Consider the following 16,986-nt stretch of genomic DNA (forward strand, 5'->3'; position numbering starts at 1 on the left):
TTCAGTCAGTGAAGCCGCTCCCACAGCCGTTCATGAGAGTTTAAATGCTGGGGAATATTCCCATCTTCCTACAGAAAAAGCAAGCAGGATGAATTACTCCAGGAGAAAGTACTGACATATATTGTAAAGATGGAGACTAAGGAAGAACCCTGCAGAATGAAAGATGAAGATACAGAGGAACAAATAGGTTGGTGATTTACTTCATTCTCTTTAATGACTGATGAGAAACATTAAGATGAATATTGACATAACAATACATCTAATACTAGTAGTAAACTGGATTTGTGCTAAAGTGAGATTGAACCATATTTTAGACCCAGTGGAAGTGAATGAAGACAAAAAGCAAAAGCCTCATCATTTCACAAATTAAAATGGAAACATTCATTTCAAAGACTGAAAAGAATTTCACTCAAAAACAAGCTGGAAAAACTGGAGTCAAAGGATCTTTCACCTGCTCGGAGTGTGGAAAGAGTTACACATATATATCAGAGCTTAAGATACACATGAGAATTCACACTGGAGAAATACCGTTCACATGTACTCAGTGTGAAAAGAGTTTTGCTCACAAATACACTCATAGCAATCATCTGCACCATCACTACATACTTTGTATGTAGACTTTGTTACAAGAATAAAGAAACAAAACTAGTACTTTTTGAGTGGCTTATGTCATGAGCACATTTTTTTCATGAACAGTTATGAAAAAAAGGTTTCAACAATAAGCAATATCACATGAGCAACGTATATCACACAAGTGCTGTTTTGTCCCAAATAGCACAAGTGCAAATGTGATATTATTCAACGAATAAATCAATTAATCAATAAATCAGACGTTAATATTTTGTTTATTTTTAGACACAGTATTGTCAGTTTTTGCTCAAACTTAATTAAAATGAAGTCAATATTTATATTAAGTCAGCAACATCAGTTACACAGAAGAGTTGGAGTCCAGAAGGTAAATACAATTACTAACTCCTTAGCAATTATTTTAAGTTTGAATCTTTTTCCTAAATCAAACATATCTGGGGAGATAGATATTGGTTGTATAATCTCAAACAGATTATACAAAGGTTGTATCTAATATATGATGGTTAGATATTGTTTTCCGCCAGTAGAGGGCGCTTGTGTAACTGAAGTAATGACACACATCCGAGTCTAGGAGAAGAAGAGAAGTGAGCGAGGGAAGGGAACATAAACATGTGAAGTAGAACACAGCCGTTCATTCTGCGCTAAATTGCTGTTTTTCATACTGTGAGTACATTTATTTTATTTTTTAGGAGAAAATCTAAATCCAAACGACTAAACGAGTCAGTTAAGAATTAAGAATAATGTTGTGCATGACGGTCGTGAAACGTAAACTTGTTACTGAATGTTTTTCATACAATTTGGGAAGATTATAAGTTGTTTTCATTTACAAGTAATGAAAAAATTAAACCTAGTAAACTGAATTTTAAATGATGAATCAAATGTAATGTAAGAGCAACATCAGCCAGATGAGTTAGAATGTAAAGTAAGTAAAAAAAAATAATCTTATTGTTTCTACCGTCAAAAAAACAAAAGTTGAGCGATTGTGAGTGTGATGAGCATCTGCTAAATGAGCAACAGCCATTCATTGGAGTTTAAATTCTGGGGAATATTCCCACAAGAGAAGCAGCAGCAAGCTGGAGAAACTGCTGACATACTATTGTAAAGATGGAGTTTAAAGAAGAACCCTGCAGAATAAAAGATGAAGATACAGAGGAACAAATAGGTTTGTGTTTTCCTTCATTCTCTTTAAAAACTGATGAGGAACATTTAGATGAAAACTGACATGTAACAATACATCTAATATTAGATATTATTAGACACAGTAGTAAACAAGATTTGTGCTAAATTAATAACTCTTAACTAATTAATAACTAAATAACAAATTCTTTGTTTCTCATTTGTCCTTTTTTATTTGAATTTAAAATGTTGATTTTAGACTTGATGGAAGTGAATGAAGACAAACAGCATCATTTGACAAATGAAGATGGAAAACTGACACATGAAAATGAAGACAAACATCTGTTTCAAAAACCTCATCATTTCAAAAATGAAGATGGAAATTTAATTTTTTCAAAGACTGAAGAGAATATCACACAAAATCAAGCTGGGAAATCTGGAGTCAAAAGAACTTTAACCTGCTCTGAGTGTGGAAAGAGTTTCATATATAAATCTTACCTTGACAGACACATGAGAATGCACACTGGAGAAAAACCATTCACCTGCTCTGAGTGTGGAAAGAGTTACAAACATGAAGCACACCTTAAGGTACACATGATAATTCACACTGGAGAAAGGCCTTATACATGCACTCAGTGTGGAAAGACTTTCATTCACAAAGTGGACTTAAATGTGCACACAAGAATTCACACAGGAGAAAAAACTTTAACATGCACACAGTGTGAAAAGAGGTGCATTCACAAATCAAATCTTATAAGACACATGAGATCTCACACTGGAGAGAAGCCTCATACATGTGCTCAGTGTGGAAAGAGTTTCATTCAGAAGGGAAAATTTAATGATCACATGAGAATTCACACTGGAGAAAAACCGTTCACATGCACTCAGTGTGGAAAGAGTTTCAGATCCAAAAACCTTCTGAAAAATCATCTGCGCCGTCACGCTGGAGTGAGATCATTCAGCTGTGATCAGTGTGATAAAACATTTGTTTTTAAACAAAACTTAAGAGAACACCTTATAGTTCATACTGGTGTGAGGCCTCACTTTTGCTCTCTCTGTGGAAAGAGTTTTTCGCGACTGCAGATTTTAAAAGAGCATGAGCGTATTCATACTGGTGTGAGACCTTATATGTGCTTTGACTGCGGGAAGAGCTTCACTAAACCCAGTGTCTTAAAACAACACCAGAGAATTCATACTGGAGAGAAACCATACCAGTGCTTACACTGTGAAAAGAGATTCACCCAATTAACCAATCTACAGAATCATAAGAAAAAATGTTGTCCGAAGTTGTCTAATGGGGAAAGTTCATTTTCAGATCCATCACTTACAAATAATGCTCTTACAAGTAAATAAATTGACATACAGATTAATCAAAAGCTCTATATTTCGCTAAAATTAGTAGTGGAGTTTGATTGTCAAGAAGAGCTTTTGGGGAAGGTCAAAATAAGAGTAAAGAAAACTAGTGTGTTGTCTTAAAATTCAATGATTTGTGAAGGAATTTGTTTTGTTTCTTTGTTGAGTTCAGTTATTTTCATTAATTTTGCATATGAGGCATTTGTGTAAAAGTGGCAACAACAGTCTATTAAATCATATTTCAAACAACTTGTTTTAGGTGTGATGCATTGAGATATTAAAGACCTTTTTGCATTGAAATCACTGCACACTGAAAGTATGATAATAGAATTAACAAAATGTGGTTATAAACAGCTCTGGAAAAAATTAAGAGACCACTTAACATTGATTTCTGAACTTGGAGTGGTCTCTCTTTTTTCCAGAGCTGATATAGTGGTTTAAATTAAATCAAGGGGTTTAACATTGTATTCAGCATTGCTAATGAACCAACAGTAGTAACAGCTCATTCTGTTTTTCTATGTATATTTGAAGAGGCAATTCCTCTCATCATATGGACTCTGACATATACATCACTGAGAGAAGATAAAATTGCTCAGGAAAAATGAATGTGTTCTGTGTCTGTGGCAATTCAAGCAGTGACGTACTTGTTTTTACAGCTGCTATTTAGTATGAAAGATAAGTTCTTACACTGTGGTTTACACCTTGTATTTTGTAATGTTAACATGCATTCTCTGTAAAGCTGCTTTGAAACAATATGTATCGTGAAAAGCGTTATACAAATAAATTTGAATTGAATTGAATTATTTTGACAAGCAATTTGGTTAAAAAAGTCATAAAATGGAACTCATGTTTCAAGCAGAATTTATGTCGTCTCAATTCTCTGAATAATTTGCATGAGCTTCTCTCTATATGTAGTTATGGCAGTAGTTTGGCAGCGCCACAGATGTTCCTCTATGGTGCCACTTGCTTTCATTTCAATCTGTTGAATCCTTCATGAATTAAATGTACACTATGTACATGTTTTTTGTTCAAAATGTACAAATATTTATATTTTTTGCGAGTACATTATGAATCAATCTTCTAAACCATGTTGTTGTCTTATCACTATGGTACACCTAGGCACCTAATAAGTGTTTATATTCTGACTATTTTAGAGTAACCGAGTACCTGTGTTACTTGTCATCAGAAACAGATGGAAAGTAGCTCCAGCCACAGTGTTCTTTTGCAAGAGGCATTACATTTTGTTCATTAAGTGCCAAAAATTAAATAGTGTTCCTTTAACTGATTTAATTCACTGTTTATCAGACTGTGGTTTTATTTTTATTATTGGAAATCCAAATCAGACAACTTGCATAGAGCTGCTTGGAGAGAACTGCAGTTCTGGAGGTACATTTTTATATCTCGTACCACTATAATATCTCACATTTTTAGTAATAATACAATCTAAAAAGAAGCCAAGATTTATATTAAAATCAACAGCATCTGTAACATGCAACAGTTGAAGGATAAAGTAAATGCAATTGCAAAATTCTTTTGCAGATATTTGAAGTTTGAATCTTTATCTCAAATCAACATATTTGGGGAGATAAATATTGTTTGTATAATCTCAAACAAGATATCTTGATTGTCTTGTAGGTTACGTAGTTTAATAGGGATTGGTTTTCGCCAGTAGAGGGCGCTCGTGCAACGAAGCAATGACACACATCCGAGTTTATGAGAAGAAGAGAAGTGAGCGAGGGAAGGGAACATAAACATGTGAAGTGGAACACAGCCATTCGTTCATTCGCTCCAAATCGGATGTTTTTTCATACTGTGAGTACATTTATTTTATTCTTTATTAGGAAAAATGAACAAATGAAACAGAGTATTTAATCATAAATCATATCTAATGTAAGCAGAGCTCGATGACACCCTTGTTGAGAAAATGACAGAAAGCATATCTCTGTAAAACCAACCCCGTTACCATCCCTATTAGATTAACAGTGTTGAGTAGCTGTTATGTAAAACTTCTCATGAAAATGAAATATTAAAATTCTTTACCTATGTGCAATATGTACGAATTTTTCATTAAAATATCCAAAAACCACTAGGCCAGTGTTATATATTTTGTTCACTTGAGTACTTACAATATCCCAAATGTTTCCAACTATTTGTAAATTTGCAATTTTAACCAAGGGACATGTGAGGAGTCGCCTGTCAATTGCGTCATACCCGCGTTACCCTCGGTTTCCGGTTTATATTGTCGAAACCATGGAAACACCAAAGACGCTTTAATATTTACATATTTTAATAGGCAAGAGAACAACTGTTTTGATATATTTATTGACAGAAAACTATTTATAGCTCAACACGCTTAGTCTTATTGTTCAAATCTAAGGTTCTTGATTTTTTTTTTCCGCGAGTACCATGCTTTACCATGCCTCAGAGAAAAACACTATTTTGTCAAGTAGATAACATAGCATAATCAGATGCAGCTTTATTTTTATTGAGTAATACAGCATTTTCTCCATCATACAGTTTGTTTTAAAATTAATTACCATTTATCAACACAAGCCATCCAGCATTTATTAATATTCTAAAATCGATCTATCATACAGCAGTGTGTGTAAAATGTGTCTCATAGCAGCCACTGAGCGAACACACAGAGTAATGTTCTAACATTTTCAACAGTAATGTATTTAATATGATAAACAGAGCTGCGTTACCTCATACTCATGACCGGAAAAGCGGAAGCAGCGCCGGCGATTGTGGCATAATAAAAGTTCTGCTGCTCGTGAGGCTCAGTCGCTCCAGCGGCCTCGTTCCGCTCCCACAATGCTTGGTCCTGCTCTGCTTCATACTATGGTAACATTAATAATCGCATCCATTAACATGATTTCTTCCAGAATCCTATCCCAATTCTTTTCCACCGGCTGTGAGGTGAAGACCACATGTCCCAAGATTCTGTGCACAAACTTGGCGTCATCAAGCTACGCCTTTGTTTTGAATAGGCCTCTAGCGACCTCTAGTGGGCAGAAAATTTTACATATTGCACCTTTAACAACTGTTTGTTTGGTGTGAATAGCCTATGGGTGTGGGTAAAACATCAAAGTATTGTCAGGTAATATATCACAGGCGTTATTTAACCCATGAATTCAAAAACATTAAACATTTATTATTGTAACCATTTCAAGTTTACCTAATATGATGTTTTAACTTTGTATTGAACTTTAAACTATGTTATAACCTAGTTTTGATTAAATGTCAAGATTGACATTCTATTGAAATTTATTATTATTAATAATATTATTATTATCTTTATTTTACTAGGAAAAAGCACTTTGAGACTAAAAATCTCTTTTGCAAGAGCATCCTGGCCAAGATTGTCAGCAATACAACTCAAATGGGAAGATAACATCCATCCATACATAAAACACAAACAAGTTAAAGAAAGAAAGCCCCTTCATTTAAATGCTGACAAAGCTTTCGAGGACTTTGGCCAGGACAGACAGACAGGTGTGTAGGATCTCCTACTTTAAACAGGAGAAGAATGAAGGCTAATTTCCATCTAAGTGGAATTTCATTAATGTCAAGAGAAAGGTTAAAAATATGAGTTAGAGGCAGGGCAATAAAATTGGATGCTAGCTTTAAAAAATAAGGTTCCAGTTTTTCAGGACCTGCCAATTTTGAAACATGTAAAGATTTAAGGGCTTGGCACACCTCAGAGATTGCAATTGGTGAAAAACCATCTGACTGAACAATAGAGGTGTTCACATTAAAGGGTTAGTTCACTCAAAAATTCAGTCATTAAGTACTCACCCTCATCACCACCATCTTCGGAAAACAAATCAAAATCCGAAGGTTTTTTATCTCCCATAGAAAGCAATGAAATTACCACATTCAAGGTCCAGAGAAGTAGTAAATACTACAACAGAACTTGCTCCTTCATGACTAGCACAGTCAAGTTCGCTTGTGCATTCGCAGCCTTTTGTGCAGTTGTAAGTCGTAATATTATGTAGGTTTTGTTTATATATATCTGGTTTATCACATATAGGATGTGTTTGTTTAAGATAATTATCAATGTAATAAAGTGCTTCAGTTTATCTGTGATCATCTTTAAAGTGCTTCAATTTAGCGGTTGGATCATCACTACATTTTATGTGCAGAAAAACTTCTCTGTGATTGGCTACAATGTTCAACTCTGCAAATAAAAACGTTGTTTTACACACTCTTCAGAGCTCAAACACGAATATGCATGGGACCATTTGAATGCAGGTAAAATTAAGTCAGCACAAAAAACTGTATATTTAACGAAGCACTACAAAAGACCTGAACTAGTAATGATGCAACCTGTTTTACAGAATATGGAAGTTTGTTTTGATTAATCCCCATTCCCATCTTCCTACAGGTGAAGAGGAAAGCAAGAGGAATTGCTCCAGGAGGAACAACTTGCATATTATTGTAAAGATGGAGAATGAGGAAGAACCCTGCAGAATGAGAGATGAAGATACTGAGGAACAGACAGGTTGGTGTTCCCTTTCGAAGTGGAAATCAACAATGTGTCTTGGATTGACACTATGGGGAAAGTCATCAGCGTGACCAATCTCTGAAACATGTTTGAACACACTCCAATTTCATTGGCTGACAACAGTCATTAGTGGAAGTATAATCTCTTTTGGGTGTTTAAGACAAACACTGCGGTGCAGCACGTCTGACTGGCGAGGAAGCTCGATATGCTCATCATGATGCATTCGTGGTAAGGAGCATTGTTCTTCGATTCCTCCCAAGGGACAATAATTTAGTGTTTGCATGGGTGTGTTTGGCTCTCGAGGGAGTTGGAGGCACTCATAGCAATGCACTCATAATAGCAGACTCTGTTCTCGCTTGACACTAAATAGAGTGATAATCTAACGTTTGATTGGAGTGTGTTCGGCTCTCAAGGGAGTTGAATGTATTTTTTGTGATGCTGTTGCTCTGAGGAGCTCCACCCATGCTCGGCTCTATTGAGGGATGAGAGTTGGGCACCTACTCTTTAATGTTTGTGCCTGAGGCAGATCTAGCCATCCATCCCACAAAGCACATGGCCAAAGAAATTGGGTGTTTAATGGTTGCTATAGTTGTCACGGAAATCCATCCTAGAAAAATGCTGAGGTCTGCTTTCATAGACCTTAGTGATAGGCACCAGAGTATGGATATTAAGAGCAGATTATTTTACAGATAATATTCTGGATTATTTTCCAGAATCGTTCAGCCTATGTACAGGCACCCTCTTATATTTCCGGGTGCTCCGCTAATGATGTCACAGACGTTGCCAGCCAATGAAATTGCAGTGTGTTCACACGTGGTTCAGACACCGGTCATGTTGATGACTTTCCCCATAGCATCAATCCAAGTTGCAGTGTCTCATTCCCCCTCTATGGGAAACATAGTTACAGTCGTAACCTGAGATGTATTCCTTAATTCTCTTTAATGACTGCTGAATTAAGATGAATTGATTGTGGGCATTTAAAATATTGGTTTTAGACTTGATGAAAGTGAATGGAGACAAACACCATGGGTTTCATAAACCTCATCATTTCAAAAATGAAGATGGAAATGCAGTTGTTTCAAAGACTGAAGAGAATGTCACACAAAAACAAGCTGGAAAATCTGGAGTCAAAGAATTTTTCATCTGCAATGAGTGTGGAAAATGTTACATGCATAAATCAGACCTTCAGCGACACATGAGAATTCACACTGGAGAAAATCTCTTCACATGTATTCAGTGTGGAAAGAGTTTCATACATAAAAGACACCTAAATGAGCACATGAGAGTTCACACTGGAGAAAGACCATTCACATGCACTCAGTGTGGAAAGAGTTTCAAACGCAAAAGCGTTCTCAACAGTCATATGCACTCTCACTCTGGAGTAAAATCATTCAGCTGTGATCAGTGTGATAAAACATTTGTTTTGGCATCAAGCTTAAGAGCACACCTTAAAGTTCATGTAGATGCGAAGCCACACATTTGTTCTCTCTGTGGAAAGAGTTTTTCAGAACTGCACTCTTTAAAACAGCATGAGCGTGTACATACTGGTGAGAGACCTCATATGTGCTCTGACTGTGGGAAGACCTACACTACATCCAGTGCCTTAAAATCACACCAGAGAATTCATACTGGAGAGAAGCCATACAAGTGCTCACACTGTGGAAAGAAGTTCTCTTATTCAAAATCTTTGAAAGATCATGAGAGAGTTCATACTGGAGAGAAGCCGCACCAGTGCTCTTCATGTGGGAAGAGTTTCACCCAAATCTCTCATCTACAGACTCATAAGAAAAAGCATTGCCCGAAGTTGCCTCAATAAGCAAATGTTCATGTTCAGATCAATCTCTCACTTTCAAGTGAATAATTTAACATTCAGATTAAAGATGCACTATGTATCCTTTTTTTGTTTAAAGTGAACAAAATTTAAATAAAGAGTCAATACACCATAAATCCTTCTTTTAAAACATGATTTTGTCCTACCTTTATTCACTATGGTAAGCCCGTTGTGTTTATATATTAAACTGTATCTTGTCATATCTGTAAATAGAGAAAAGTTGCTCCAGCTACTTGTGGGAGTGGCATAGGTTAGTTGTCACTATGAGCCAGAGAGGTTGAGCAGTTAAATCTCAAACCTCTGGGAAATCACCCATTTTAAACAAATAGAAAGGAGATTCTGCTGACAAAAAGAGAATGTGACAGAGCTATAAGAGCAATAAGACAAGAATCAAAACTAGCTTTTCGGAGATGGCGAGAACTGAGGGATTTGAAATGTTGGATTCTGGAATCTACTGCCTATTAATCAACATTTATCCTTCTAAATATTAAATTGTTTGAATGACTTCTTCAACGTATGTTAAAGCATTTATTTTCATTTTCAAAAACTAGGTAATAATGATGAATATTGTCTGTACCACTCACTGAGAGGAAAGTACAACTTCAATATGTTTTGGGAATATTTCCTGTAATAGTTAAAGCTCGGGCCAACTTCAGCCTTGAAGAAGCTGTGAATCCTGTGTGTCTTTTTATGTGTGCTAGTGTTCTGTGTCCAGGTCTTGTATTGGTACTGATGACAACTGGCATTCTGCCTGAGACCTGTAGATGCCTTGTCATGATGTAGGACATCCTGTACCTAAATTCAGGTCCGAACGTCAGCATCGTGATGGATGGAGATATGCAGATATGATATATCTGACTATCTGTCCATGTGTTGGAGATTACTAATTTTATCTATTTTCCTAAGCCAATCAGAATTGTTTAACCCAAGTAATAATGTAGTTAGTAGACTTTGTTAGAGTATAATTGCTGTGGAAATGTGAATATACGCAGAGTGGCCTACGAACCTGTGAGACTTGAAGCTGTCTTCTGCTGATGAAATGGCAAACTATTCTTCAGTAAAATTTTCTTCCAATTGATTGCACTTCTGACTCCTGATCTCTTCTTTCATCATATCTGGTCTCGTGTCCTTAACTGTTAATCCCTAACATTGTAAAAGTGATGTGGAAAAGGTGAGTAAGGTATTTCATTAAACATATAAATTGCCATATGTAACTCTAAAAGAGTTCATTGTAAAGCATCATCTATTGTGAATTCTCATTATGGTTATTGTAGCGCTGTGCTGGAATTTATTTTAAAGAAAGTACCGTTTATTAATGGGTAAAGCTAATGTCTTCAGCTAGTCAGCTCGAGATCCTTTTCATTTAAGATGGTTATTTCTCTTAAGGGTAGTAGTGAATGTTTTATAAGCAGTTGGATAATCATATTCATCCGCATGGTCAAGTGGAGCCTAAGCGCAACCAAAACAGTGTTATTCTGCAAAATGCATGCAGTTTTTTCAAAAGTTAGTGTTAAAGTGTACCTTTTAGCAAAATCTACAATTAGTTTCCAGAGAGTTATTTAATCTAAGAGGGTAATTTGCTAAAATCAGTTTCATCATGTCCATTTTGACATGGACATTTTGGCAGGGTCATAGCAATTGAAGGGGTGTGGATTTATTCTTGTATTATATAATGAAATGCTAATGTTTCTTGGATGTTCTGTTCCAGTGAACTCAGATTTAAAGTAGAGGCATGTGACCATGCCAAAGTAATAGTCCCCAGGAGAATTCAACAGCAGCCAAGATGAGAAGAGTTCTTCAAAACATTGACTCACCTGTGACCCTTACTAAAGTTTCTTTTGTATATAGGACATCAAAGATTATGTCTAAGTTAGTTAGAAGCTGCATCCTCTTGCTAATTTTCTATGGCCTATGGAAGTGCGGAGAACTTGGTCTTTAGTAAACTCTCTTTTAGCTTGTTGGACTTTAACTTTGACTCCTGGTCTTTATTGAGCTGGTTGATCCCTTTATGGGGTCTAACTAATTCCCCATAATGAATAAATGAAACCTGGCAAACACAATGTAAGACGCACAAACAACTGAATCATTTATTTCAGACATAACATACAATAAAGTTTAATTGTACTGCTGTAAATGATGATATAGTCTTTAAGTTAAATCTTTGCAATCAGGCTTCATCAGTATTCTTTCAGCTTCTCTCTGAACTGCTGTGGGAATTGCTAATTGCTGAAAATATAAAGCTAATTTCTAATATTAACAGCTTTTGAGGAGATAAATTCATTTGTTTGTCATTATTTAGAGTCTAGAAAGTGTTTGAACAAAAATCTGTTTTTTTGTTTTTGTAGGTATAACATTCTGGGAACAATTAAATTATTTATACATACTATTTGTAACCATTTCAAGTTTAGTTAATATTGTTATATAATTAAACTTATATGTTAAACTTTAAACTATATGATATATTATAAAGTATGTGCAAACTAGATTTGATTAAATTATAAGATTGATGTTCTAATGAAATACAATAGTCACAATTTATTATATTTCCTGTTCTAAAAATGTCTGTCATTGATGTGCATTATGTATGCTTGTGGATTTAAATATGTGTACATTTATGTTATTATTAGTTTTTTTTCTTTTCTTTTCTTTTTTTTTATCTATTTACCTATTTTTATTTTAAATTTCAGATAAATAGTGCTTGCAGAGTACACCTGCAACTAGTCTATGAAGGTTAGATTTCCGCCAGTAGAGGGCGCTCAACCGAAGCAATTACACACGAGTCCAAGAGAAGAAGAGAAGTAAGCGAGCCAGCGAGGGAAGGGAACATAAACATGTGAAGTGGAACACAGCCGTTGATTCTGATCTAAATCTGCTGTTTTTTAGACTGTGAGTACCTTTATTTTATCATTAGGATAAAATCCAATCTAATCCAATCGACTAAACGAGTCAGTTCATTTAGTGAATAATTTAAAAAATGAATCGAAATGAACCGACTCCAGGCTTCATTACGCTCGTGAAACGTAAACTCTGGCTGGTTTTTCATATTACAATTCCTGAAGATTGTGATTTGTGTTTTCATCTTATGCAATGAACGAATGAAACCTAGTAAACAGTTTTCAATTCATGTAAATCATATCGAATGTAAGCAACATACAAATCAGCTAGAGGAGTTGAATTGTTTCTAAAAAAGAAACTTGTTTGGGCAAAACACTTAAAGGCAGAGTAGGCGAATTGTTCCAGAACCAGTTTTTGTTAAGCTGGTTGAATGTAAAGATCGACCAAATTTTTTTAAACAAAGAGAGCGCACGCGAGCGCAATAAGCAAATATACACCAAATCGAGCATCGCATCTTTTATTGAAATGAAATGACATTCACTTTTTTTTTTTTTTTCAAACAACTGTTTTTAAATAAAAGATGTCATTAATGTGCATGCAAGGTAACAAAAAAGTGCATAAAAACTGTAAGTACATCACTAACCTGAGAAAAAACGCGTCAACAGACAGCGTAATGTTTGTACTACATGAACACAAAATAGCGACCTGCCATTCAGAAACATTCTGCTCAATACACATCTACATATTGCTCGTCAAAACACCAGGAGGTGTTTTTTTGTTTCTTTTTTTTTTTTTTTTTTTTTGACAATGTACAGCTGATGAAAACATGCGCTCAGCTCTGGGGTGTGTTTCCTGAAAGCATCGTTAGTCAACTATGGTCTTAAGTCCCACTGAACTCTCTTGGTAACGATGGAACTTGCGATCATAGTTCGCTTTGGGAAACGCACCCCTGACCGATGTGCCAGCCAGGTATGGTCAACTTATGTCGTTGCTAGCTGCGCAATATGTTAAATGTGAAGCAAGAAGAGTAGTAGTAGTAATGATGTCAACAAATCTAGAGGGAGGGGATCTGATGACATTGTGAATGGCTGTTTCATTATGGGGGCATAACTTGAGGTAGGGGGTGTAATTTGTTGGTGCGTGGTTTGTAGCACTGAGGGACGCAGTCGGAAACACTTGCTGTTTTTGCTCCCTGCTGTACGCGTTCATGTGTTTTGGAGGAGGTGTGGCTTTGGAGACGCTCTGAAGGGAGGGTGGATAACCTTTGTGAAAATGATCTACCCTACCTTTAAAGCTGGATAATCCAGAGTGATTGTGAGTGTGATGATAATCTGCTAAATGAGCAACAGCGACCATAATTCACACCTTCAGTCAGTGAAGCCACTCCCACAGCTATTCATGAGAGTTTAAATGTTGGGGAATATTCCCATCTTCCCACAGGAGAAGAAGAAGCAAGCAGGAGGAATTACTCCAGGAGAAACTACTGACATACTATTGTAAAGATGGAGTTTCAGGAAGAACCCTGCAAAATAAAGGATGAAGATACAGAGGAACAAATAGGTTAGTGTTTTCCTTCGTTCTCTTTAATGACCGATGAGGAACATTAAAGCCCTAGGAATATTTTTACGTGTATGCTAGTGAATGCACACAGTAAAATGCACAACCTTGCAAAGTATACTTCATTTGACTTGTTACAACCCATGTTAAATATCTTTGTGTTCTTTCATGCTAGAGTTGTACAAATGAGGCTACTTTCTAACTTCTTTGCACAATCTCTCATCTATGTAGGCCTCCTCTGTTGCTGTAGCTTGCATGCGTTCCGGTCTGTTTTGTTAATGCAGTTTTTCTTTGACTACCTTGTGAATTGACGCCCCCAGGGCACGGTTGCCACCTTGTGGGTAAACTAATTACTGCAAAACAAATTATATGCTACCTGGGCGTACAAGAATGCACAGTAACAAAAATCAGGCGGTGCGCGTACAGTACACTCATACTCTTCTGATGATGAAATTCGTGTCACGTGCACTGTACGCTGACCCTCGTGTACGCGTAAAAAGTGAATTATACTTTGGGCTTTAGCTGAAAACTGACATAAGAATACATCTAGAACTATATACTAGTAGACAGAAGTAAATTAGATTTGTGCTAAATTAAGAATGAACTTTATTTCTTTGTTTCTCATTTGTTCTTTGTTAATTTAATTTAATATGTTTATTTTAGACCTGATGGAAGTAAATGAAGACAAACAGCATCATTTCACAAATGAAGATGGAAAACTGACATATAAAAATGAAGATGAACAACATCTGCTTCAAAATCCTCATCATTTCAAAAATGAAGATGGAAATGCAGCCGTTTCCAAGACTGAAGAGAATTTTACACAGAAACAAGCTGGAAAATCTGGAGTCAAAAAATCTTTAACCTGTTCTGAGTGTGGAATGATTTTCACATATAAATCACACTTTAACAGACACATGAGAATTCACACTGGAGAAAAACCAGTCACCTGCTCTGAGTGTGGAAAGAGTTACAAACATAAAGGACACCTTAAGGTACACATGATAATTCACACTGAAGAGAGGCCTTATACATGCGCTCAGTGTGGAAAGAGTTTCTGTCGCAAAAAGGACTTAAATGTCCATACGAAGAATCACAATGGAGAAAAAAAGTTCACATGCTCTGAGTGTGGAAAGAGTTGCAAGACTAAATCAAAGCTTAACATACACACGAGAATTCACACTGGAGAAAAACTATTTACATGCACTCAATGTGGAAAGAGTTGTGTACAAAAAGCAAACCTTATAAGACACATGAGAATTCACACTGGAGAGAGGCCTTATGCGTGCTCTCAGTGTGGAAACAGTTTCACATCCAAAACCGCTCTCAATGACCATCTGCACGTTCACTCTGGAGTGAAGTCATTCAGCTGCGATCAGTGTGATAAAACATTTTTTGCAAAATTAGGCTTAAGAAGACACCTTAAACTCCATGCAGCTGTGAAGCCTCACATTTGTTATTTTTGTGGAAAGTGTTTTACACGACTGCAACATTTAAAAGAGCATGAAAGTATTCATACTGGTGTAAAACCTTATATGTGCTCGGACTGTGGGAAGACCTTCATTACATCAGGTGCATTAAAAAAACACCAGAGAGTTCATACTGGAGAGAAACCGTACAAGTGCTCTTCATGTGAGAAGAGTTACACCCGATTATTTAATCTATGGACTCATAAGAAAAAGTGTTGCCCAAAGTTGTCTAATTAGCAAATGTTCACGTTGGTATGCTGTTATTATTTTTTTAATTAAAAATAATAATAATCTGTTTTATGTGTAGTGTTATTGGATAATGTATTTCTTATCTATCTATCTATCTATCTATCTATCTATCTATCTGTACTTCATAACTTTATGAAATGTATGTATAATTCATCAAATTCTAACATAACAGTGATTCTAAAAAGAAAGAAATTATGTTAAATATTGAAACCGCCAGTAGGCGGCAGCGATTCGCTTTTTTATTGAGTGATCACTTAAATCGTTTATTCAGCCAATTCGTTGGAAAGTCAGATTCATTTAGGAAGAAAACAAACACTGATGTGAATACTTTTGTCATTGATAATTACAGACACTATTGAAAAATGAACTAACAAAATAGACGGCTGTTTTGGTAGCCTAACTGGTTACAGTTACACTGATAGTTATGGCTAAATTGCAATGGATTAGCTAGCTAAAATATATGTGGAGTGTTACTTACACAATATTCTCATACCTACTTCTCAGTATGCTTTATTCTTTTTAATGTCCCTCTTTGACCAGCAGTTTAATATAGTTGGCTGGGCAGCGGTTCTCTTCATTTTTGGTGCTACCCGTGCTCTCTCATTCAAACAGTACAGCACCACTCGCGTTGTTTTGGTGAAAGTGCGACGCTTTGGTTGGGCGTTAAGGCTGATTTATACTTCTACGTCGACTGTACGCCATAGCTACGGCATAGGCTGTTTGTACCACGCGTAGCCTATGACGTAGCCTGACGTGCACCTCTTCCAAAAATTTACCAACGCGTCAATTCTACAGGGACCGCAAGCGCTGTGATTGGTCTGCTAGAACCACTCCCTCGGGTCAAAAAATTGGCGCGGAGCACTCGGAAAAGAGCGAGTGCATTCAACTTCCATAGGGATGAAAAACGCTCTGTTTCAGGGGACACATGCAGTCATACTGCAACACAAGTCATTACCTATTTGCCGATTTTCTGCTGTTTCTATTTGTAAGCTTCTCTGACAACTTACATGACAAGCTGCTTCTTCTTTGGTTTTTGTTTTGATACTCAACATTACCGCGGACACTGCCTCCTAGTGGTCTGCATGCACATCGATGCGGACAACGACGCTGAAGTATAAATGGAAAAAAAAACGCATAGCCTACGGCGCAGAAGTATAAATCAGCCTTTACCAATCGGTTCAATGGAGGGGAAGTATTTTTTGTCTAATTTATTATGACAAACTCATGTTTGATTAGAAACAAAATTATTGTTACAAAATAAATGAATTCTACATATTTTTCATTTGGTCTACTGTGATTTTCATGGTGGCTCCCCCCATCCCCCCACAAACTACGACCGTACGAACCTGGCCCAATGGTTCGGAACGCATGTGATTCATGGATTAACGGCATTTAGCCATTTAAATAGTGAAAGTTTATTTTAAGTTAAGTAAATTTAAAACACTCAAGCTTTTTTAAACAATTCAAACGCAAGAAGAAGA

The 16,986-nt window shown here is 36.2% G+C and overlaps 2 protein-coding genes across 10 annotated transcripts; both read left to right on the forward strand.

Moving 5' to 3' along the window:
• The first annotated feature begins 1,042 nt into the window (after positions 1–1,042).
• LOC125252640 (gastrula zinc finger protein XlCGF7.1-like) lies at positions 1,043–9,508 on the forward strand. 9 transcript variants are annotated; one of them, XM_048166104.1, is made up of 6 exons: positions 1,119–1,251; positions 4,693–4,869; positions 6,367–6,552; positions 7,203–7,311; positions 7,445–7,561; positions 8,560–9,508. In XM_048166104.1, the coding sequence occupies exons 5-6, from the start codon at positions 7,504–7,506 to the stop codon at positions 9,378–9,380; spliced, it is 879 nt and encodes a 292-aa protein (XP_048022061.1). In that variant the 5' UTR covers positions 1,119–1,251; positions 4,693–4,869; positions 6,367–6,552; positions 7,203–7,311; positions 7,445–7,503; the 3' UTR covers positions 9,381–9,508. The 9 variants fall into 9 exon arrangements, with proteins under 9 accessions (XP_048022058.1, XP_048022057.1, XP_048022056.1 ...); XM_048166107.1 differs by lacking the exon at positions 7,203–7,311; XM_048166105.1 differs by lacking the exon at positions 6,367–6,552.
• A 2,603-nt stretch (positions 9,509–12,111) lies between these two features.
• LOC125252642 (oocyte zinc finger protein XlCOF26-like) lies at positions 12,112–15,551 on the forward strand. The gene is made up of 3 exons (XM_048166110.1): positions 12,112–12,281; positions 13,671–13,790; positions 14,451–15,551. Exons 2-3 carry the CDS (start codon positions 13,733–13,735, stop codon positions 15,491–15,493), a joined length of 1,101 nt encoding a protein of 366 aa, XP_048022067.1. The 5' UTR covers positions 12,112–12,281; positions 13,671–13,732; the 3' UTR covers positions 15,494–15,551.
• Positions 15,552–16,986: the final 1,435 nt, after the last annotated feature.

This window comes from Megalobrama amblycephala, linkage group LG18 (assembly GCF_018812025.1).
Source record: "Megalobrama amblycephala isolate DHTTF-2021 linkage group LG18, ASM1881202v1, whole genome shotgun sequence".
Classification (NCBI taxonomy): Eukaryota; Metazoa; Chordata; class Actinopteri; order Cypriniformes; family Xenocyprididae; genus Megalobrama; species Megalobrama amblycephala.

What these genes read in the sequence shown, in the direction of transcription:
- LOC125252640 (XM_048166101.1), top strand. Translation starts at nt 1,693, where the DNA reads ATGGAGTTTAAAGAAGAACCCTGCAGAATAAAAGATGAAGATACAGAG. An exon ending in AGATACAGAGGAACAAATAG is followed by an intron (nt 1,751 to 1,963) that starts GTTTGTGTTTTC and finishes TGTTGATTTTAG; the next exon opens with ACTTGATGGAAGTGAATGAA.
- LOC125252642 (XM_048166110.1), top strand. Translation starts at nt 13,733, where the DNA reads ATGGAGTTTCAGGAAGAACCCTGCAAAATAAAGGATGAAGATACAGAG. An exon ending in AGATACAGAGGAACAAATAG is followed by an intron (nt 13,791 to 14,450) that starts GTTAGTGTTTTC and finishes TGTTTATTTTAG; the next exon opens with ACCTGATGGAAGTAAATGAA.